General features: G+C 45.5%; 1 protein-coding gene across 1 annotated transcript; it reads right to left on the bottom strand.

Moving 5' to 3' along the window:
• Positions 1–9,493: 9,493 nt before the first annotated feature.
• Positions 9,494–14,521, bottom strand: DUSP6 (dual specificity phosphatase 6). Its single transcript, XM_033010260.2, has 3 exons — positions 13,495–14,521; positions 12,431–12,868; positions 9,494–11,021 (listed from the first exon to the last, which is right to left on the bottom strand). Exons 1-3 carry the CDS (start codon positions 13,895–13,897, stop codon positions 10,714–10,716), a joined length of 1,149 nt encoding a protein of 382 aa, XP_032866151.2. The 5' UTR covers positions 13,898–14,521; the 3' UTR covers positions 9,494–10,713.
• Positions 14,522–24,121: the final 9,600 nt, after the last annotated feature.

Here is a 24,121-nt window from a genome sequence, read left to right as displayed (position 1 = left end):
AGATTTTCCAGTGTCTCCAGAAAATAAAAAGCAACAGCCAGTCTTCTTTAAGTCCCCGTAATTTTGTTGGCATTTCCCAGGGGTTTTAGGAACTGAGGCTGGCATTACCTTCATAAAAATGTAAACTTTCTCCATACATGAGTTAAATGAAACAGGTTTCATCAGGAATAGATTTCTTTTCTGATGGGTCGGTTTTGCATATATTTTCTTCTAATTATATCAGAGTAAAGTAAATTAGTGGTGATGACTAATCATGGAAACAAAGAATTATTTTTCTTTTCTTTTGAAGCATTCTTCTGACATGGAGATAGAAAATGACAAGTGAATTTTTATGTTAATTGTGGCCATGTGAATTACCCCAGATAGATGGCACAACAACAGTGCTAAAATCCACCAAAGTGAAGGGTGGATTTTTTTCCTGAAACCTAGCCCAGGAGCAGTGTCCACGGTACAACAGAGACTGAGATACGTTTCTTCAAGGTTCAGATGAGAAGTAACTGTTCTCTGCTGCACAGAAGCAACACCAAAACTAATTAACTTTTGCCTGGTTCAAATGCCTCACAGATTAAACTAACCAGTACAACTGTACCATGAATCAACTATGGTTTTGTGTGAATATAACAAATTGGTCTGTAGTCAGATACCTCTCAGACTGAAATGCAAACCTGTCTCCTAATTCAAATGTCTCCATCCATACTCTCTTCTGGTTTAACTCTGCAAAATGGCATTTTGTGTCTACCAGCAAAAACTGCCCATCAAAACACCACACAATATTTCTTCAACTAGGACAGCTTTTGGTTTTAGAATACGATTTATAAGCACATTGTGGCTGTTACACAAAGGTCTGTTCAAAATGGGAAGAAAAAGTAGACAGAAAATGATGCTGCAGAATAAAAAACTGGCCACCTTCTGTGAGGAACTTGCAGTTTCACACATGGGTGTTGCCCTGTTGGGCAGCTAGCAAGCTGGTTCGGGGGTCTTGCACGGTTGTTTCCTTTAGGAAAGAAATCAAGTGTGTGAGTCTGGCAACCCCTCCGGTACCATCCCATTTTAATTCCTGAAGATTGTTTCTATGAACCCAACAGAAACAGATATCAAGAAGCAGTTTCCTTGCCCAGAAACCCCCCAGCCTGTCTTTATAATTAATTCTATGCCCAGACACTGGGGACATAGTTGGATTTTTAACTAAGACGATCTCAGCTCAAGCTAATGCCAAAAAATTCAGTTCTGACTGTCCCTCTATTGCCACTAACCGTATCCTCCTATTCCCAGCATTGCATTGTGTCTGATGCTTTTCTAACCTCATGGTGTGCTACATCAGGGATAGATCACCAGAAAAAAATATTGTGTTTTGCAGATAGGCAAGTGCTTATGACAGAAGGAGAAAGGAAATAGACTGCCTTTTCAGAGGCATCTGATCATCTGATTGCCTGGCCTAGCATCAGACAGTACCCTGCACCCCAACTGTCTGCTCCATCTCAATGTGATGACTATGACTTTTCCTTATAGTCTGTGACTTTTTTCTTTTCTGTATAAACAACAGCTTGACCATCATATTCTTGTTCTTGCACTCATAGACTAAGTATTTTAGTACTGCTCAAGCTTTGTCATGTACTCCTTGCCTTGGGCCATAACCCGTGTCTGTTTCCTACCATCTTTGTATAAAAGAGCATTTATTAAACTCTCCAGTACTGAGTCTGAAAGAAGCAAACCCACTGTCTTTAGCCAGGTCTGTGATTACCAACAGATCAAAGACCTGCCTGACAAAAATTGTGACTTCTAGGCAGACATCCAAGATACAAAAACAGCTAGAAACTTCTACAGGGAATTAATCAATCCTCATCATCACCGTAGGTAGAAGGCGCAAGGAACAGAATCATCTGACATTCACTTTGGAATAATACAGGTTCATTTCTATGTTTCCTGAATAACAGTAATTCACATTTACAAGAATACATTAGAAAGTCTATTCTTCCTTTTTTCCCCCAAGTAACAGCACTCACATGCACAGCTCCTGGGCCTGATTCATCACTGTATTACTTCAGGTTTATTTCAGGGACTGCATTTATAGTGCTGCAACAATATGAACTATGAGTCCTGTCTGTGATGCTCTCAAAAGCAAAAGAGTAAGATGGACTTTTAAGTGGCTCATGACTTAGGACTGAGTAGCCCAAGCTCCCTGTTTGATGCTCCTCTGTGGACCAGCTCCCCAGGGTGTGAGGCCTCTGCACCTCCCAAACAAACAGCTTCTTCCTCCCTTATGCTGAACAGCCAAAACACAAGGGCATTTAGCTCATTAGTTGATTCAGAAAATTCTAGTAAAGTAAGAAATTGCCCTGCCCAAGAATTCCTAGCTTCTTCAATCATTAGTCAATATTATCAATTATTATGCAGCTTGTAGTGTGCAGTGTTTTCACAGCCAAAGGAATGCCCCAGTGTCTGATTCTGCCAATAGTTAAGCATGTGAATAACATTACTGATAGGAATAAGCTCTTTGAATGCTGTAATAAGACTCAGCATCTAAGGACGTAGATAAGAACTGTCATTCTGGAATATAGCAACATCAGATCATTTAAGTTGAGCTACATGCCACATCTGGCTGTGCAGGGCTCAGGAAAAGTGGAAATTTTATTCTGACCTCAGATAATTGTTGTATTCATTATTAACATCACAATAATGTCCCATAGCTCTAACCAGCTCTCATTAGCCAAGGTACTGTATAAACATACCAGATGATTACATCCCTGCCAAAGGAAGCTTACATACACTTTGAAGCACAAAAAAATGAGAATCCTGTTAATTTTATTCCACCGTAATTGACAGGGTCTTTTAAAACCTTAATACTGTAATAACAAACTGAGGGCTTGAGTGTGATCTCTGCTACTCTTGTGTAAAGCCATAGGAATGCCATTCATTTAGACCTCAACAGAGAGGCTGAAATATGTATTGCTGGCGTGAAGTAAAAACATCATTAGAAGAATATTATTAAGGTTGCAACGTCAAGCACTTTGAAGCTTACAGAAGAACTTGTGCACCTAGCTGCTACCTGATACTCCTCAAAGCATACAAAGTTTAACTGCTGATGAACCCCAGAAACAGCTACATTTTCTCATCTCTTGCCTTTCCAGCAACATCACCAAGGTACCCTGTGTTCTGTCAGCTGATGTGCATTTTCTCCTCCGCCTAACACCAAAACTGTTCTTAGATGACTGGTCTCATCCATATTTTGCCCGGGGAAGACAGGGATGTAGAGAGTATTTATACTGCATAGTGAAGAGGCACTCGAGACAGCTGCAATTGGTACTGCTCAGGTACAAAAACAGTGTATCTGTGCAATCAAACTTACCAATTTTAGAGCAGTTTTACTACACAATCCTCTACCTCACTGATACAAGGTCACACATCCCCTCCCTCCTCCCAGTGTGCTGTGCTGTCGCTGCTCGGTGGGGCTGGCAGCTCAACGCTAGGAGCCAGCTCAGCTAAATTTTATCGCTGCTAACTTATAAAGAAAGTTCAAGATGCAGTTACTTGGCATATGCAAATCACTATCTTCCAACTGCTCAAATCTTGGGCAAAAGGAGCTTTTCAAGGAAGCAGCGCCAGGCGCATTCCTGACACACCCTGCCAGATTTCGTGTCCCTTCCTCTAGGCACAGAGTGCCGAAGATGTTCGAGGAAACAGTAACAGATTTTGTTACACAGACAAAAAACAAGGCATTTTCTTCAGAAAAAGAGGGCCAAGTCTTCGAGGATGACATTTTCAGAGGGATATTAATTTCTTTTCATCTTTACAGAACAGCCTGAGGCATTTATATTCAAGTCCAAACAAAGTCTAGCAAAACTGTAAACATCTAAAAAGAAAAGTCCTCTTTTAAGAGGAAGCAATGGTCTACCTGAATAATACACGTTGTCTGGTGTCTGCTCTGATGGTAATTTGCAAATATAAAAAAGCTTTTGTTCACATCCAGTAGCCTGCAAAATTTCTCTTAAAACAAAAAACCTGGGTGAGGGATTGTAAAGGTATGTGTGAAAGACTAATTTGTTGTTCTTGTTTTGTATTCACAGAAGTCAGCCACATTTTGTCTTTATTTACAACACAAACATCCTGCACAGAATCTGAGTGTTACTCAATTCCTAACACTTTCATCGAATATCAGCTCAGTGCTGGACTTCAGCAAGAGCTGACTTTCAGCCCAGATGAGAGGTGCTGCACTACACTTCTTCACAGAGATGCTGGGTTGGTCCAGAAACCCCTCAAACAAATAAATGTCACAGAAATACTGACACAGAAGATGCAATTTAGATCATTAATAGCACAGGAAATCCTAATCAATTGAGCAATAGCTGAAGTCTCGCTGATCCTGATTTTTTTTTTTTTTTTTAATGTGTGTGTTATTAGGTCCCCAGGACACTAAAATTACCAATTTTTAAAATAAGGAGAAATGTTCTCTCTCACCTCATTAAGACGTTTTGACTTTCTAGATTTATGTGTTGTTCAGAATGCTATAATATTACCGTATGCAGGGGAAAAGGATCTATAAACAACACTAATGTTCCTAATTGTCTCTACGTAGACGCAGATTATGTCTTCACTGGTTCAAGAGTGTTACGAGCACTGGTCTGTGTCAGAGTCTCCACTGACAGTCTCTGCTGCTATGCTGATTTACATCATTTGAGTATCCAACCTACCAGCTGAACAGCTAATGTGTTCTCAAAAATGCTAAATACTAGTGCTTCCAGTCTGTTTTTGTAAGGACATCATTTCCCAGCAAAGGGGGAAAAAAACTGCCACCTTTAAACTATAAAGAACTTTTGCCCTGAGTAAAGCAAGTGTCAGCCATCAAAATGTTTTTCATATGGCTTCACTTGCGGATGGGAATTTATTTCCTACAGAGTTGAGGTCAGCAGGAAAAAAAGATGAAAAAAGAAACGTCTGTAATGCCCTGAAACATGGCTCTAACAGAAAAACAGAGCAGTTCATTAAAATAAAAGTCCTGGAGTTGAGTAAGGACATTGCCCATTTGGGAAGGTGGAAGATCTCAGTAGCAGGACTTCCCAAAACACTTGTGCCTCTGGCAAAATGAGCAAAGTGCTTCACCATGGTCTCCACATTATGGTAAACAGACCTCCCACATAGTATCATTTTATGTTGCTGGTATCTGCAGTGCTGGAACAGCCTTGGGATGGGAGAGTGCCAGCATTTCTGCGTGCTTCCTGCGTCCTGGGGATCACAGCTGTGAAGTAGAACAGGGCGCACTTTCTGTTGCATCTCTCAAATATAGTCCTGAATGCAACTTCTGTCATTAAGAAATGTTTCCTAAACAGATTCCATACCCCCACTTTCCATCTGATAATCATCTCCTTGTGTTTGTGGTAAGTCAACATCCTTCATCTTTGCCTTATGAGGAAAAGCTATGGCTGTGAGCACTCCAAAATTCCCTCAGCGCTTGCAGATCCCTATGATAACAAACAACAGAAAGCATCTAACGCCCCTTTTTCCTTTCCTTACAGAGACAAGGACTTTACTCAAATGAGAGCAGCTTCCATACCAACTTTCTGCCTGTGTTATCTACTAAGTTACAGCTCATGCTTATCTCTCAAATTCGGCAATGAAAAAAGGAGATACATGATGCAGCACCATCCGTTTTCTGGCTGTCGCGAGCGGGAGGAAGGGTTAGAGTTCCTACACCCCAATGTCACCACACACCATGAGAAAACACGAGTGGGTAATCTTTATTCCCCTTCAGCTATGAGGTGTTTGGAGCAAACTCAGCCCCCTTCTTTGAACGCAGCATCTCACTGGAGTCCCAGGAGTCACCCATATGCGCTGCTGCGTGATGGAGGGCTCTGGCCCCACATTTGTGCTCCTGGAGAAACTGAACAATGCTGAACACGTACACTTCAGGTCTAGGGGTGCACTGAACTGAGCGTAGCAATTTGTTCCACCATCTTCACACAGGCAAAGCTTTTGGTGATTTATAGCAGTGTGGAGAGAAGACCTAAGCTGTAGCCTCGTTTTAATGTTCACATGCAATTGTTTTTCCTGGAGCTCTGAATAGTGTGTCATCATGCTTCTCAACAGGGAAAAATTTTGGGATAAACTTTTCAGAGAAGCTGGAGAAATGCTCTCCAGACACAACTGTTAAGCCCCGATTCAGTTTTGCTAGCAGAGACACCTTTGGCAGCCACGTTTTCAGTCTCTCCCCACTTTCCTCACCACTCCCTGCTCCTCAGAGAGGGGTCAGTGCACTGTTATGCTGGACGGGCCCCGAGGAAAGGCTGCTTCCCCAGGCCTACCTTCCCTGTTAGCAGCGGCAGAGTGCTGGGTGTTACAGAGAGAACACCCAGGGAAGCCATGTGGAGCCAAATCTACACAGCAACCAGGAACTTCTGCTAGGGAGTGGCAAGAGGACAGCAGTGGTATTTTCTTACTTCTTCCTCTCATATACAACCTTTCTTATAGCTCACTACAACTGACCAAGTCCATGAGACTCATCCTGGTTTTCCCTGTGAAAACAAAGATGAGCAGGGAGGCTTAAGGTTGGGAGAAAGTGGAGTTGATTTAGGAAACATGAGACAAACAGCAACAGAGTAACTGAGAAAAGAGAGAGGGTAAGAAAATGAGAGAAGATAGGACCATGGAGTTTAGCAAAAAGGTCTGTGAACAATAGAAGGCATAAAGGGAAGAGCAGCATTACAAAAGGACAAGAAAGGGGATGGGGAAAGAGAAAATTATGGCTACAACAACAACAAAAAAGAGTTGGAAGACAATTTGAAGGTGGCCGTATGGTGGTTTGAAAGGGTGTGAACGGGAAAGAGGAAATGCAAGAAGGGGAACCAGCACAATGAGCTACACGATGTTATTGCATGGAAAATGGAAAACAAAGTGCTAATGTGCACCCAAATCCTGAGGGGAACCTTAGCCTTACCAGAGCAAAGGGACATGGATGCCACGGGACACAGTTTTACTCTTTGTGTTAAAGGTACAGATGGGTCGTGTGAGAAAGCTCTGATCACTCCTGAGAGTACAGTTTTACCTTCCTAATATCTCCATAGCCGCTGGAGGAATTCAGTACTTCACACTCCTGCATTACAATACAAAGTGGGTTGTGATTTTTTTAGCTGCAAAGGGAAGGTATTCCTCCCCTTTCCCCAAACACATCAAGCCTGTCCCTCCAAGCACAAAGGATTTATTCTTCCCTTTACACATTACTTTACCAGCTGAGGAACTATAATAGCTGCCAAAGCCGCCAGAAGCCTGAGACCTCTGCCCCATCCCAGCAAGGAGTGAACGGAGGGAGGGGAAAAGTGGAAGCGAGTTATTTTGAAACAAGTGCTGGGGGCATGGGGGCCAGGACACTTGCAGGAGTAAGCAGAGCTGACAAGTGCTCGTGTAACATAAGCCATTCCCTTCACCGTGCCGGGGCAGAAGTACCCAGGAGCCTGTGTGGGAAGGGTGAACATTGCTGGTGAGAGCCCTCACGACTTTTCCCTCCAAACCATTTGTAATTAAGAGCCAGCACATGAGTAAGCATGAACACCCCCAGCAAAATCAGAGGTTGAACCAGGTTTTGGTTTGGCTCCAGTTCTGGTTTGGGTTTGCCTGTGACCAAAGTTGTTCTCACCCAGTCCTGGTTCAAGTTCAGCCAAGGTTTCTGACTAACAGCCCAGGCTCAGGCCTCGCTCGAGGAAAAATCTGGAACAAGTTTTCTGCCCAACTCTGCTGTGTGTGAGTGTGAGCAAAGCTCTTCTTTGCTTGCTTGTCCTGAAAAATGATGAATTGCAGAAGCACCCATTTGGTGTTAGTCATTCGGTGAAGCAGGAAGGAAGCAGGAAGCCCTTGTGAGCACTAACTTTTCAAAGCAGCTGACAGAGAAAGCCAAGGCCCTCCTCCCCTAGGCTACCTCTCTGCACCCAGCTCTTTACCGCCTCACCTTAATGAGCACCTAGTCACAATTAACATTTGCAACTCATTCAGCCGGAAATATTTGCCCAGTGCAAACAGCTGAGGCATTCTGCTTCAGCCCTCTCCCTGCGCACAAGGCATGTTAAACAGGAGGAGGAGGGAAGAGGAGCCCTACACTTGCTGAACGGGAGAGGCCCAATTGAGCTCAACAGGTTCAGTTCACGCTGTGACCCTGCCCAGCTTCCTGCTATTCAGATGTGTTACTTCCCCTTTGTGGTAATGGCCTGTGGCAGCCGGCCAGAAAACACTATTAATTTCAGAAGTGGCCCAACAACAAACCCACAGCGAAACGAGAGGAAGTGGCGGGGAGGCCATCTGTTGACTTCAGCAGAACAGTAGGGACACAACTATGCAGGTTCTACAAGGAAAGCAGATTAATAATCCACAAAGAGGAAACTGGCTAAAATTATCCACAGACCATATTAAAAAAAAAAAAAAAAAAAAAAGAAGAAAAAAAAAAAAAAAAAAAAAACAACCAAGGGAGTCACTTGAGCTGCAGCTGGACAGGAAATTGCTAGAGCTGCTTGCAAATCTCCACTTTGAACAGAGCAGCATAGGGAATGCCAAGAGCGGAAACCGTTCAAAACTGGATTAGCACAAGCCAAGTTTAACTGCAACCCACTTCTACTTTCACAGTTTATGCACTCAATCTAGGCCACTACTGCATGAGACACTGACTCACTTTTTTCCCATGTTTTGTTTGCTTTTCATTTCACACACTTGCAGTTTCTAAAATTACTTGAAATGTGCGCCGGCTGCCAGGAGTTCTGCAGAACCCCAGCCGACAGCCCCAGCTGCAGCATCAGCCCATCACCGTGGCACCGCACGCGGATTTTGGCACCACCCTACCTTTGGCTACTTCTCATCAGGAAGGATGTTAATGAAAATAAAGTGCAGCAGGAAGTTTTGCAACTGCTATAATCCCTCTTTTTCCTTCTGCAGAGACAGGACTACTTGAAGGGTCCAAAAGAGGAAATGAGGTGACTAAGGGTATACAGAGACTTTTCCTCCTCGCCTTCACCTGCTAAATTGCAACATGGCTGAACAGCAACAGAAAAATCATTTATAGGCTGCAGACTGCTGATAGATCTCTGTGAAATGAGTTCCTGTGAGAGAGATAAGGAGAGCATGAACCCATCCCCTGGCATCTGTAATAGAGTGCCCAAAACTTGTAAACAAACCCAGAAAACAGCAGCTCCTTACTTTAAAAAAAAAAAAAGAAAATAAAAAAATCCTTACAGCCCAGGGTCAGGTGCACCCCTGGGGTAGCGAAGGGATGCCAGAATATTTTGCAATTAACCTAAAGACCTTCAAAAGCATTCCCTTCACCAAAGCAAGACAAGAATCCAGCGCATGCACTGTTTATTCATTTGGGCAAGTGGACCAAAGGGGAAATCAAGGCTTTATTGTCTTAGGGGCTGTACAAAAGCTATTGAAAGCAATCATTACCTTTAAACATAACCATATGTGTATGTGCAATTAACCACACCCACACAGAGGGGAAAGGAGGAGTAAACCAGCCAGATTCTCAATAGCCAAAAATAGTTATTTATTTATTAATAATTTAAGGTTTTACATTCTTATAATAAATTCCATCTTAAAACTTTTACACTGTGAATTAGACTCTCCCTTATTGGCAACCATGTGCAGGTTCACTGTGTGTACACACAGGTACAAATTCTCGCTCATACTTCCAGTTTTATACAAAAAAAAAAAAAAAAAAGAAAAAGACACAAAATATTGCATTTGAGGTGAAGCTCCCTGAAGAATTTGTACAGAGGTAATGCACTGTTTAGCACATCTGAAAGTTTTAAAAAGTGATCAAAAATCTTTCGAATTCAAAGACAAACCTCCTCCCAGATGATCTATTTACAAAAGGTAAGGCAAAAAATTAATTTAATTTTAAAAATATATATATATATATATCATGTGGAAACTACATCAAAAGCGTGAGAAAAAAGAAAATCACCACAAGGAAAAGAAAGATACATGAAAGAAGAGACTGTACTTGTTCACAAAACATGATTTGCAAACTTCTCACCATTGCCATTTCTCCCTCATGGAAAGCTTGCTTCAGCTGAACAGTAGAATTAAGCAGGCTGCAAATATATTCTTTGCAATTAAAAAAACCAAAACAAAACAAATAAAGAAGAATTTATGAAGAGAACAAAAACACAGATGTCCCTTGGATTGATTTCTTGAATACATGTGAATTCAAAAAAAATTGCAAATCGATTTAAGATTAAATATTTACATTGATCAAGTAGGGTACTACCGAGCTCCCGGCAAACAAGTACTCCAAATACACTAAGCTGAAATCTCTTTCTTTGGCTCCTCTAAATTAAAACAAACAAAAATAACCAGTCTTCACTGAAGACAAGAGATGCGTGTCACAGATCCGAAAGCAGGGGGAAGCAGGACCATTCCAGTCTCCAGAGAACACATGTGCCCAGCCTCACCCCCTGCCCCCACGGAGTCCTCGGGCCCAAGCCACCGCGCAGGCCGGGATGGGCGCGCTGCCCACCTCCCGCCTGGTCACCGCGGGCCTCCCCAGAGAGCCCGCCACGTTCCCTCCCTTCGCAATAGCCGATTCCATCCCGCGTAACCTTTCCTAGCCTGCACTGGCGGCCGCCTGTTGATAGCAGAGGCCAGAAAAAAGAGAAAGCTGCGTTTTCCTTATCGCTGCCAAAGAGAAACTGTTGAGGAGTGATCCCATGAAACGGACAGAAGAAGGGAGGTGGTGGGAGCTCACGTGGACTGCAAGGAATCCACCTGGAAGACGTTCTGGTTGGAAGGGGTGGTGAAGTACAGCTGCTGGTTCGGCACTCGATTGTCACAGGGGCTGCTCAGCCCCAGGGTCCGCTCAAAGTCCAGCAGCTGACCCATGAAGTTGAAGTTGGGCGAAATGTTGGACTTCTTCATCTTGACGATATCGTAGGCATCGTTCATGGACAAGTTGAGCTTCTGCATGAGGTAGGCCACCGTCACTGTGACCGAGCGGCTGATCCCTGCTAAGCAATGCACTAGGACGCCGCAGTTCTTCCCCCGTGCTTCATCTGTACAGAGACAAAGAGGCAGAGGAGGACACATAAGACAGGGGGTTGGTAACTGATCTCTCAACACAAGTGAGATTGGTATCAAGTAGGAAGAAAGGACGATTCTGATCCCAGTGGCCAGCGGCGCAGCACAAGAGTTAACTTCACAGGCTTAAAACCAGGACAAGAGGAGAATCCACGCCCCTAGTATATGCACTCGGGTCCAAAAGCTCAGAAAACTAAGAACAAGACAAAGGGAGCAGGATACGCTGCATGACACTGTTTTAAGTCAGTTTTAAAAGACACACTTTCGCCTGGAGATTTGCCTTACATTCTTACAGTCCCTTGCCCTAGCATGGAAATCCTGCAATATGTCACTGAATGCCTTTTATACAGACCAGCAGACTGCAAAGGTCTATTAAATTATTCTCCAACTGTTGTGCAGCTAACAATGGAGGTATTCAGGCATTTTAAAAGAATGAGGGAAGTCACAGGGGACAGCCCATTAGGAGGAACAGGATGTCAACATTGGTTGAAAATGGGTTCCTTTGTAATAGGAAATGCATTACAATGCCTGGAGATTAGTTTCTTTGTGGCTTCCAGCCCACATTTCTTCCTGCTGGGCTCAGATTACCTACATTCTCCACTATTACCGGTATCATTCAACCGGATTACAGCACAGCTTCCCAACAGATAACGCGATGCCCACCCCAGCGCACCCCGATGGGGTGATTTTAGTCCTCCCCGAAACGAAGGGAAGTGCAAATTTTAACTAAAACTCCTTGAGCCCAAGGGGACGTTCTTCCAAAGCTGACGGATAATGTCTAAGGGCTGGCTAACCGAGGCACCGAGCCCGAGAGGTATATCATTATTACCACGAGATTTAATTAAAGCTCTGACTATACATTTGCCATGGATATCGCTTCTGAATAACTTGTATTTCAAAGCTAAACTTAGCTTCCCAGATAGTTTCTTTTTATTATACTGCTCTTCAGGAACCTCAAGAAGGAAAAAAACCAACAAAACAAAACAAAAAAAAATGATGAATAAGCCATCAACCCCGGGCTCATTTACACACACACACCCCCATCAGGAAGAGATTTAAAAATATCCCTCATTCTGCGCATTGCTCAGTCCCCAGCTCTGACACAAGCAGCTCTGGGAGGAATCCCATAGCCAGCCGAACCAAGTATGTGTTTGCAACCTGCAAATGTTGCTTACAGTTCACCGGGGCTCCTCAATAACCCCCTCGAACACTCCCCACCCGCCCCTCAACTTAAACCCGCTTGAAAACCAGAAAGGGGGTAGGCATCCCCCAGAGACTGCCAGAAACGCTGCTACAGCTTGTCACCCGAAATCTCCTGAATTCTGCAAAAGAAACTGAATTCTACCGCTAGACAAATAGCTGTTAGCAAATAACGGGGTCTCACCTATAAAGGAGATGGCCTCAGGAAAGAACTGAGACAGATTTTGGCTCCAGTGGTCAGAGATCGGGATCTGTTTGTACTTGAATTCGCCGGCGTTTTCAAAGAGATTAGGCAGGTTGGGGGTAACATTCAAGATGTATTTAATGCCAAACTCTTCTAAAACGTCCAGGTTTGTGGAGTCCTTGGCACAACCTAAGTAGAGGTAGGGTAAAATCTCCACCGGGAAGGAAGGCTGGTTGTTGGAGAGAGGGCTGCCATCGGAGTCGGTGGCACTATTGGGGTCTCTGTCAATGTCAGATTCAATATCTGATGAGGAATCGGAGCTGATTCGGAGGCCTCCCAAGCCCAGGACTGGCAAAGGAGGAGAGCTGCTGCTACACGAACTGTCTAGGTTAGTTTCGCAGTGCAGGGCGAACTCGGCCTGGAACTTGCTGAAACCACCTGGGGAGAAAAGCAAAGGCGGACGGGTGGGGGGGGTGGAAATGCAACCTGATATACGATGGCAAGCCAGCTTACTTCCCTGGTACAGCCCTGTCTGCAAACGGGGCATCTGTTTCCCACCCTCTCAAGCCCCGGCAAAAAAAAAAAAAAAAAAAAAAGGCAAAACAAAAAGTCACGCTCACGCAGCCGGACTAGCCTAGAAGAAGGTTTAAGAAAATCTCCCGCTGCGGCGGTGGGCTTGGCATATTCGAGATTAAAGCCCTGTGCCGCTTCGCCCTGGGGGGGCCCTCCGGAGAGGTGTCTCGGCGGCAATTCCTTGTGCCCTCCCCGGCTCACGCCGGGAGCCCCGTTAGCCCCATCCTCTCCACGCTGCTACAGCGATTCCAGTCCTCGAGGTCTCTTTAAACAAAGCGAGGACAGAGATGCTTGGGGGGAAAGAAGGCAAAGGGGGAAAGCCCCCTGCCCAGGTTGGTGTCCTCCCGGAGCGCTAGCGTGCGATGCCCTGGAGATGCTGCCCCACCACCACCCCCCCTTTCCCCGGGCACCAAACCGCGGGGCTCGCCTCCCCGTCCCCCCAATCCCCGAGCCCCCCAGGCAGGGGTCCGATCCCGGGCGGCCCTTCTCACCTTCCAGATAAAAAGCCTTGCAGCCTTCGTCTTTGAGGCGCTTGAGGAGCAGCCCCAGCACGGACTCGCCGCCCGTGTTCTCGTTCCAGTCGCGGCTGTGCTCGTCGTAGAGCACCACGGTGTCGGTGCCGCACCGGCGGGCGAAGCGCTCCCGGTCCTCCTCGCTGCTGGCGACGAGGGAGCGCAGGGGCAGGTTGCCCTTCTGCAGCCGCCGCAGCATGATGCCGGGGATGGCCACGTTGATGGCCGACTCGATGTGGGACGACTCGTACAACTCCTGCGGCCGACAGTCCATCAGCAGCAGCCGGTCGTTGCCCATCTCCAGCTGCTCGTTCAGCCACGCCACGGATTTACTAATCGCCATTTCCGACGCGAAAGGGACGGGTCTGAACGTATCTAGCATGAGGAAGGACGGGGGGAGCGCAGCGTGCTCTGGAAGCGCCCCTCTCTCTGTCTCTCACAGGGGCATGCGGCTGGCTCGGCGGGCGGGTTGCACCCCTCCAACTCCGCACAACTTATCTCCCTCCGCCCCAGGAAAATGAATCACGCAGCCCCCCCCCCCCCCCCCCCCCCCGCGCCGCCTCCCCCGCGCCGGGCGGCGGTGGAGTCACGGGGAGGGAGCAGCAGCCCCAGCCCCGGCGTGTAAGTGTGAGCGCGTGTAAGCCCGTGCGTGTAAATGTGTGCGAGAGCGTGTGCGTGCGTGTGTGTGTGTGCCTGCGTGCGCGCAGCCCGCTCTCCTCTTTTCTTTTTTTTTTTTTTTTTTTTTTTTTTTTTGTCAATGAATCCCTGAATGAACCTGCCTAATCGCCGCACCGAAGCCCGAGAGCCCTTGGGCTTTTCCTCCGCCCCGAGTGAATGAAATCCAATTAACGTGCCGCCGCACGAGCGGGGCTCCCCCCGCTCAGCGCGGAAACACTGCGCCGGTGCCGCGGTGCGCCCCCCCTCTCCTCTCCTCTCCTCTCCTCTCCCCTCCCCTGCGCGCCCGCTGCGCGCCTCGGCCGCGGCCCCGCGCAGCCCGACAGCTCCTCAATGGGTACAACCGCGGGACGCCTCAATGGGGACATTCTGCGGCGCAGCCAATGGGGGCGAGCGGAAGGGGCTGTTGCCGCGGCGACGGGCCGGCTGGAACAGGTTGTGTTGATGAATCGTTAATGAGTTTGTCATTCACAAAAAAAAAAAAAAAAAAAAAAAACGGAAAGGAATTTCCGCTCCGGATAAGCCGAGTGCAAACAAGCGGCAGCCGCGGCGCGGCGGGGGCAGGTGAGGGGGCGCGGCCCGGCCCTCCTCTCACCGCCGCCGGAACGAAAGGCACCTTTTCTCACCCTCCATGTTTTCTCTCCCCAAATCTGACCCCGGCGGGCGGCCGGCTGCATGTCCCCTGGACCGCCCCCCCACCCCCCACCCCCCCCGCAATTCTCCCCATTGCTGATCGCGGGGTCCGGTTTTGCCTGAGGGCGTTCCGGGAATCCCGTTTTTAGCGCGGCGGGTAGCCTCTGTCCTCAGCTGATCTCTACACGGGTGAAGGGTAAACCCCGAGCTAATCTCTTCCTACGCCGCCCGGCTTTAGTCGCTCCGCCAAGCGGGGCCGGCGCGGCCCCAGAGCACAGCCTGCGGGCACTGCTAAAACCCGGGCGGGGCACCCCAAAAACGCGACCGGGGAAGCCGGCCCGCTGGCCAATAAACACACCCACCCCACCTCACCCCCCTTCAGGTAGCCGGTGATTAAACCGCGCTCGCCCGCTTGCGGCGTGGGGCCGCCGCCAGCGCGGATCCCTCACCCGCGGCGTGGGGGGGGGGGCGCCCGGCGGGCACTTGGCAGCCCCCGCCCCGGTTCCTCCCGCGGGGCGACGGGCGGGTGGGACCCCCCCCTGCCGCCGCCGCCGCCGCTGCCGCCGCCGTCCAGCGCTTCCCGCCGGCCCCGGGAGGGCGGAAAAGGCGCTGCGGTCCCGCCGCACCGGGAGGCGGGGGGGGGGGGGTGTGTGCGGGGCCCGGCGGAGCGGCGCCGGGGTAGCTGGGGCCGGGGACAGCGGGTGGAGCGGGGCCGGAGGCTGAGCCGGGTGGGGTCGTTCCGAGGGGCGGGTTAGCACATGGGTAAAAAGCGAGGAGCGAAAATAAAACGGGAGAAGCCTGGCCTAAATCCTGCCGCCAACATCTGTTTGGGAGTAAAATTGTTCGGAAGCGGCTAATCTCGTTTACACTGCTGCTGTGCTTCAGGGCTCATTATTTTTAACGCCAGCTGAAGGAGGTTCCTTAGGTCGCGAGTGGCTGGAGAGCGCTGACCCTGGGAACAGTGTGGCAGGGACAGTCTTGCGTGTTCTGCGCAGAAAACATCCGTGATGTTAATTAAAGTTGGCACGTCAGCCGCTGCAGTTTCAAGCAAGGCTGACACCCAGATGGCATTAACGACATCCTCCCCAGCAGGGATTTTGAGGGGATCCTTGCTTTCTTACCTTTTTCAAAGGCTTGCAAGTGGGACGCAGGTGCTACTCAAACCTTGCCCTGCCCCTCAGCAGGGGGAATTGGCCAGGCCGGTGCGCACTGGACACACACCACATACCTTATCCCACCGTTCAAGGGGGGAAAATTGTCCAGCCCACTTTGCCCACCGTGGTCCTGCACTCCCTCGTGAAAGAGTTTCCAGGTTGTTTTTACCCGGTGCTTCACTTGCTCTTCATCTCTGTGTATTCAGGGTATGGTGTTTAAATGTTCAGAGCAGTGGCAGATCAAAGCAGGAGCCTTTGCTTTTTATTTATTTATTTGCTGATATCTTTTGCCCCCTTCTCTGCTATATTTAAGTCTTTTGTTTTCACCCGTGTCACTGCTCAGGCAGGGCAGCAAATTCTTTGGGGCTGGCACTGTTGGTCACTCTGCATTAGTATGACAAATACCACAGTCCTGGTAAAATTAATAATCAGGTCATAATTTAAGCACTGGGGTTTTTTTTTGTTGTTGTTGTTTTTTGTTGTTGTTGGTGGTGGGTTCTTTTCTCCTTAAAATTGCCACCATGTTTATTCTTTATGCTGCTTCTCAAGTGTATCAGATCAACTTTTGTTCACATTTTACAAACTAATATAACCCAAACCTCAACCTTACTAACCATGGATTTCAGGTTTAAAGAAATGAAAGTTCTGGAAGCGGAAGTACTGCAAAGCATGAGCAACTGAAATAGAGATTCTCAAACCACCTCAGCTACAGTTATCTCTTAAGGTACAGTATGATGTGATGCTTGTCTTACAACCATCTCAAACATTTCTTATTACCCATTTATTCTAATAATAAGCTGACTTTTCTCTGTTAACCTTCATCCCAACAGGAGCCATAGCCAGAAGAATTCTCAAATTATTAGTTGTCACATAAGGGGTCAATTTAGAAAACAAGCAGAAGGAGTCATATTAAACTAGAGTAAATGTGACCTGAAAGTTAAAGACAGGGACAATTTCAATACAACACTTTGACAGTTCCCAGCAAGTTTGACACAATGAGAAATAGAATTTGTTCCTTGTAATCCATGTTGTTATTAATTATCATGGTTCTTTGGGGTTACATTGTACTTTGATTACATTTTTTTTTTTTAATGAAGATGCACAGGAAAACATCACATTCCAGAGTTAGGATTCAAAGAAAACAGAACAAGCCCCAAATTACTTCCATCAAACACTTCCATATTCATATAAGGTAAACTTGCCACTCTGATGACTAAAATATTTTAGGAAGAAAATATGTTCTGATTATCATCTTCAGGGCATTTTCAGTGACGTTTTATGGCAGTGGTTTAAAATTAAAATCTTAGTCATTCAACATTTTAACTGAAAGCTACATATTATGCAAGCAGTTTATCAAACCCATTGAGGTACCTGCCTAGTAGTAATGCAACAATAAATAATGATAGCATTTAAAGAGATTTTTATCATTAGTACTGTCAAATCTGATTGAAATGTTATGAGCATTAAGGGTAAGTATATGAAGGCAATAAAATATTAAACAAAGCACACCCAGGAGAGTTGTATTTCCCAGGTGGATCTGGGGGCAGAGACTTGTACTGTTGATGGCTGCAGCCAGCTCATTGCATGGCAGCAGTCTGAGGGTGGCATCTGGCAAGCTGGGAGCCAGGCGGGAGATTTTGCAGTGCAGCAGAGTTAGACAAATGAGTAAAACACAAATGACACCCTTTGAATTTGTAGCGGTACCTCTCTCAGCACACACCAGCTGAAGAACTCGAAAGGAGAATGAGAACTACATGGCACATTATCTTTGTGATCGCATGCATGTGTGCGCTCATTTTTCCTCTCTCTGTTTGAGCCACACTGTCTGTCAGTTGCTGAGGGATGCAGCAGTGGACTCCGTTAAGCACAGTACCATTTGATGCTTTGTCATGTTGTCACTTACCCTTCACCTTCCAGAGGTTTTCATAGTACCTAGGCAGTAAGAAGAGTCTATTCCTGTTAACCATGATCCCCTCATTCATTCAGTCACTGGCAGGGTTAACTTTTGAACCCTGAAACATGTATTTCTGGGTGGGGTTTGTTTTATTTTGCTTTGATTTTATACCTCGCTGGCTGTGAATGAAACCTCTTCAGCCCAGCTCGAAGCTTATTCATCATGAAAGCTGGGTTTAGGACCATAAACCTTTTGTTCATTCTTAGCATGTGTAGAGGCCTGAATAGATCTCCGTGAGTGCTTATAACCTGAGCTTGTCGTGGCCAGAGATGCAGATACAGAGGACAAGAGTCTCGCATGGAGGATGCAGATTAGAGTTCAGTGTTGCTTTGCCCAATTCCTTCATGTATCTCCCTGTAACAGAAGCCCTGGCCCTAAATTAGGCAGCCAGGCTATCTACATAGTGTAATGGGAGAGAGAAGTACCAAAAAGGCAGGGATCTATGACATTTTGAAACCAGGCCAACTAGGCCACCGTGAGACGCTTCACAGCCTGGGATACTGAGGCAGTGATGCAGCAGCATCCTCAGGAGGCTAAGTACTGAAGAAGTTTCTTCTTGCATTAGACATCGGGGATGGGAAAGTTTTTTCCTTATGTAAGTGCTTTCTTTCTCCAAAGATGCAGGTTCATGCCTCTCTTCTACTTGATTTGGAGGACAATTTGATAGGAACCTGTCTTTCTATGAGAAGCTGGGGCCTAAAATAGGAAAGGTCTTACTGCTTCTGTGGTCAGACTTTTCCCGTGTTGCATCAATCAATATTTACGAAAGCAGGGACTCCAGCTTTGGTTTTCTACACCGCGCCGATGACCTGAATCAAAGTGGCAGAGACACCTTCTGTCTCTGCACTATTTAATGTCGGGAGAGAGAAGCACACTCTGGGATTGCCTGCTGAACAAGGCCAAGGAGCATGAAACATGCGGCATCAAGATTTTGGTTGAGATGCCAACTCAACTCAACTCTGGAAGTGCAAGAGCTTGGAAAATGCAGTGGAGACAGGTTTCTCCACTGACAGGTCACACTTAGGCATGATTTTTTATATTCTTGATTGTCAGCTTTGACTGAACCAGCAGATGCCAGTGATTCAGCTAGGTAGTCATTCAGTTTTGCATGTCAGAAGTTAGATGATCACATTTTAGCTAGTTATTTCTCTTAATAATCACTTTCAAGGGGTCTTCAGAGAGGACAAACTGCACTCTGGAGCCGCTCAGTTCCCTTCACTGTCTCTCAGTGGTGCCTAGTGTAACCAGCCCTTACTTTTAGGTGCTTACCTTACAGTCTGTGATTCTCACCTCTAGGTTTATCTGTAAGTCCCTCTCACAGTGCCATTTAATTTCAGTAAAAGTGAGAATTAATGGTGTGTCTGTGTTGGTTTGTGTGTATGATCTATTTGAAAACAGAAATACACAAATCATCCTAGACCGAACAGGCAATCAAGTACAGTGCCTTTGGTGCAGAACTGATTAGCACAGGGTGCCTCAAAGGGAGAACAAAAGTGCCCTATAAAGCATTTTATTTGTTTTATGTAAAGTACAAACAATTTATGGAAATGGCATTTAACTGATTATTCAATGTCCAGTTACTCACATCTAAAATAATTCCTGAAGTTGGAGAAATAAAACACTGAATGACTCCATTTAGGAAATCCTTTTGACTCAAGTGCTTTCCTTGAAACAGCAAATAGCTGGATGACCTCAAGCACATATTTAATTGTGTCTTGTAATAAAGTAATGTAATTAGCAATTACTTAGGAATGACGCTTTAAAATACTTAATAGCTACTACAGGCATGTTTTTATTCAAGAAATTTTGTTTTCTTTTGACTTCTTGTGGTATAAACTAAGTTCCCTTCTGAATGTAGCTCAAACGTGAGTTCTCCAAATGGTTCCTCAGGGTATGCAAAGGTGAATAGTTTTGTCTGATGCTAGATTGCTAATGGCTGTAGGGTTTTGCTTTCTTAGAGGATAAAACTAAGCTTGCAGGAGGGCAGTGCAAGGCACACATTTAGCCAGGCTCACAGTGTATTGGCCAAGCACACAGGCCAGCAGTCTAACCTTTTTTTCCTTCTTTTTTTGTCTTCTCTTTTTTTTTTTTTTCCCTTTTTTTAAAAAAAATAAATTTCTACCAGGTATTGCCATTGGTAGCAGCAGTTTTGCCAGCACTGATCTTTGTATCACATCACAGTGGTTTACATTCTGCTGGCAACAGAAACATAGCACAGGTGGGCAGGTCTTGTCTTAAAAATAATAAACATGAAGAGAACAGAAGGCTATGTGTGTGCATGCTTTTCTTATAATTAATTACATGCTAATTTTTAAGCTTTCAAATAAAAAAACAGACTAAATTTTAAAAGTAGTACTGAGACTGTGATTGCATAGCAATACTGATATACCCTTAAATTTGGTGGCTGTGATTAAATTACTAAATTAGCTTACTAGTTGGAATCCAGAATCATATGGTCCTACTACCTTAGCTGAGGAAAATAGCAACTCCTATTCAAAAGTCCTGATCCATGGTGCAAGAATATCATGCTATTTGTTTAGGTACAACAGTGTGCTTCTTTTATTTCTTTGCCAATACCAAGGAGTTCAGTAGAGCCCAAAGCTTGTTCTCATGTTTTACGTGCTGGTCTCTCTCTGCTGTTGCCTGCTATTCAGGGACAGTCCGTGTCACGCTATACTGGGCACATACATCACACCAGATGAGGCTGCTGAGAAAATGCTATAATCTCTTTAGTGCTGCCTATTTTGATGTGCTTGGAAGGGTTTACTAGGCCCTAACGTGGGCTTACCTGGGGAGGCATTAGTGCCTCCACCAAAGTATGTTCCTTCAGTAGCACTGTTCCATTTTCATCCCATTCACTCATCCTACACGGAAGCAAACCCGACAGCATCAAGCAAGTGTAGAAAGCAGCTCTCTTTAGCCCAATGCTAAAGATTTATCTTCCTCTGCATTTGTGAGGTCCCCTGCTCCAAAATCTCTCTCTTGCCCTGACCATGGGAATAAAGCCTGCCCCTGGAATGACTGAAGGCTTCTTCTAGACCGTGAAAAGAGTAAACAAGGACTGCATTTGCACAGTGCAGGGTAAATCAGCTGTGCAGAGAGCAGAGCAGATACGACAAATTACGTAAGAAAAAGATCTTAATCCTGGGACAGGCATATTCAGGGAAAGAAATGCCGCACAGCTATCTTGTATTCTCGTTCCAAAGAGAGGCAATTAGGAGTCCAACCCAGGCATGAACAATTCAATTTCCGCTGTCTGTTTTTTATATGGCCACTGGAATGTGTCCTGGGGACCCCATGGAGCCAAGCTCACAGTTTGTCTCCAGGATGTCACCGGGGGAGAGACACAGACAGATATATGTCCTGGCACCTGCAACTCCCATTTAGCACATCTGCTTTACTTTTCACAGATGAAAAGTCCCGCATGGAGACCTCTCCTGGGCCAGGCAGGACTTGCACCAAATGGAGTAAATGCAATGACAGAGGCAAATTTCCTTAATCCTGAGTCTGGAGGCTTCCCTGTTGACCTGCTGCTGTCACACACAGTTTGGTACAAGCTTATCGAGGGGGAAGCACCAAATTGATGGCCTGAACTAGGTGCTAAAATGTCCTACTGTGTTAAAAAAAAAAAAAAAAAAGGGCTCAAATCACATGCTGAATTTGAAGCAGCAGCAGAGTTGCTGGCTTCCAGGGGATGTGAAGTGAGTCTTAGTGTCGTGCGGTGCAAGGGCCTACCTTTCTGATTTAGTTTGCTACATTTTGCACACACCCTTCCCCCTGACCCCCCACACCCCCCCTCAAAAAAACCCAAACAAACAGGACATAAAAAGAAAACTGTGAAAGTACAGTGGTCTCAAGGGGTGAGTCACCACAACTCCTAAATCTCACAATTCAACCTAGTAATTTAATTTGGAAGCTTTGAGAGACTTTGGTTCGTAGGAGAGGGAAACCAGTAGGAATAATTTGGTGTAAATAGAACAAATGGGGAAAGTATAATGCCCTAAACATGGAGCAGTATTAAAAATGTCTGAGGCAGTATTGGGTTGTGCACATTACTAGGAAAGTATCTATTTAAGGTGTAGAGTCCTTGTGAAAGGCATGCATCTCAAGGTATAGCCATAAATGGGTATGGTAGTTATTTCTTCGTATTTGATTCAGCATTTAAGAGCTTTGCAGTATAAAACATACCTTGAAGACTAGGTGTGCATAAGTGTAATCTCTGCAAATGTTGACAAAAGAATTACTGCTGTTAAGTTTATCCTGGTTTTAGTATGCTTAGATATTTATGAGGACTTAATGGTAGAACTGTCCCATCCAAATACCAGGTCATCCCTTAGTATGTCAGAGCACAATGGCATGGCACAGTTTATGTTACTCATTTGGTGCATTGGTGCCACCAGCATACTGCAAAGGTAATTTATATTAAAGTATTACTCTCTCTGAGCAGTTTTGTAGTAGAGTATAAAGTATAAATCATTTTCACAAAGTTTCCTATTCTGGCACATAACTGTGTACATAAATCTCTGTTCAGGCGTTTACAAGAGGTTGTTGTAGAGATGCCTTACACCCCTGTGCCTTCCAGGGGTACACTGAAGCCTTCCTGATCTTTCCTAGAGGTTTTCTCTGGTAATTGTTATCAAAGTTGGTTTGGTCTTTTGTTTTTGCTCCTAGTCCCATTTTGCACCAACCTGCTTCCTTTCATGTAGCAGTCCCGTCAGATCAGAGAAGTCAAGCATTTGTGGATCACAACGGACTTTGAGCGGGCACAAGGCAGAAGTGTGCAGGAAGCAAGGGCCAGGATTCATCAGTGCCCTGCTCCCTTTCCCATCTGTGCCTCAGCATAGCGTTGGGATGAGCTGCCTGGAGGGGATCGCCGTCCTGCAGATAAGAAGGCTCGTGGCCAGCTGCAACAACAGGATTCAGAAAGGTGAGCATCACACAGCACAGAGGTCAAAACTGAGTAGGTTGTAGGTACAGTTGCTTCTGTATCTTGTTTCAGCAAGGAGAATTCAGAAGACCATGGCCAGCCACGTCAGATCCCAGACCTGCCCTTGTATGGGGCTCAGGCAGATTTTCGAAGAGCCGATATCCTCTCCAGCATTGCCATTTTTGGCAGCTTCCTCCACGATGGGTGGGCAGGATCCTGAAGATACAGTTTATCCTTTTTTTTTCTTTCTTTCCTGAGTGAAGTGTACCTTTATTGAATCAGGGAAATCACATTAGAATTACGCTGTGGATGATGTATCCTAGATGGTTAGGTCTTCAGATACGTAGAGGAACACTCAGTGAGTCAGCCCTGCAATTTTTGGTGGAGTAGGTCTATTCCGGCGTGTGGGTGTTTGCAGAACAATTACGTAAGTGTCAGGGTAGCGAGGAACTTTTGACATTTCTGGCAGCTTAACTGAGTTCTTTTCAGTCAAAAATACACTAATTGTTGTTCTCTTGCATTAAACACACATCATTGCCTTAACTGGATTTGGGGGGGCATTTTTTTAAGCATCAGTTGTCAGGGCAAGATATTGGAGCAGTTTTATTCTTGAGAAAACAGGAGATTTTTCACAGTTACAGTGAGACGAACATTTGTGAGAACCGTTTTAAATCATAGAAGAGGGTGCGAAAGTTGCTATGCCATATGCCTGGAATTTACTATGGTAAAGCTAATTACTGCCACTGAATGCAAGGGCCCGTCAGCATTTTCATCATCACACCCACCCTCAACACCTTTTCTCTTTTTTTTTTTTTTTTCTTTTTTTTTTTTTTTTTTTAGTTTTAGTTTGCCTGACTTTTTTGACTATATAGTTTTGGGGCTGCAGAATGATAATGCAAACTCCAAACTAATACTTGAAATGCCTTATGGCCTATATTCAAGGTGAATAGGTTCGGTACCCCACTGAAGTATAGTGGATTAAATTACGAGGCAACTGCTTTACTATGTGTATTACGGAGGGAAAGAAGAACTGGTTTGTCTCCAAAGAGCAAGATACCAAAATTAGTCAGACTAGGTCAGTGTCCAAATGGCATTTTCAGAGATTTCTCTCTAAAGATTAAATATGAAAGAAACAAAAACTGGTAACTCTTTTCTTTCTTATTTGATCCAAGTTGTGCCTCTGGTATCAAAACCCTCCAGTCAAACTAGACAGTGGCTTTTTTTTTTTTTTTTTAATCTGGATAAATATGAAATATTTCAAAT

Source organism: Tyto alba, unplaced genomic scaffold, assembly GCF_018691265.1.
Source record: "Tyto alba isolate M040663 unplaced genomic scaffold, T.alba_DEE_v4.0 Super-Scaffold_2, whole genome shotgun sequence".
Taxonomy (NCBI): Eukaryota; Metazoa; Chordata; class Aves; order Strigiformes; family Tytonidae; genus Tyto; species Tyto alba.
Note: the sequence above shows the minus strand (reverse complement) of the source record. Positions and strands in the feature narration are given on the sequence as shown.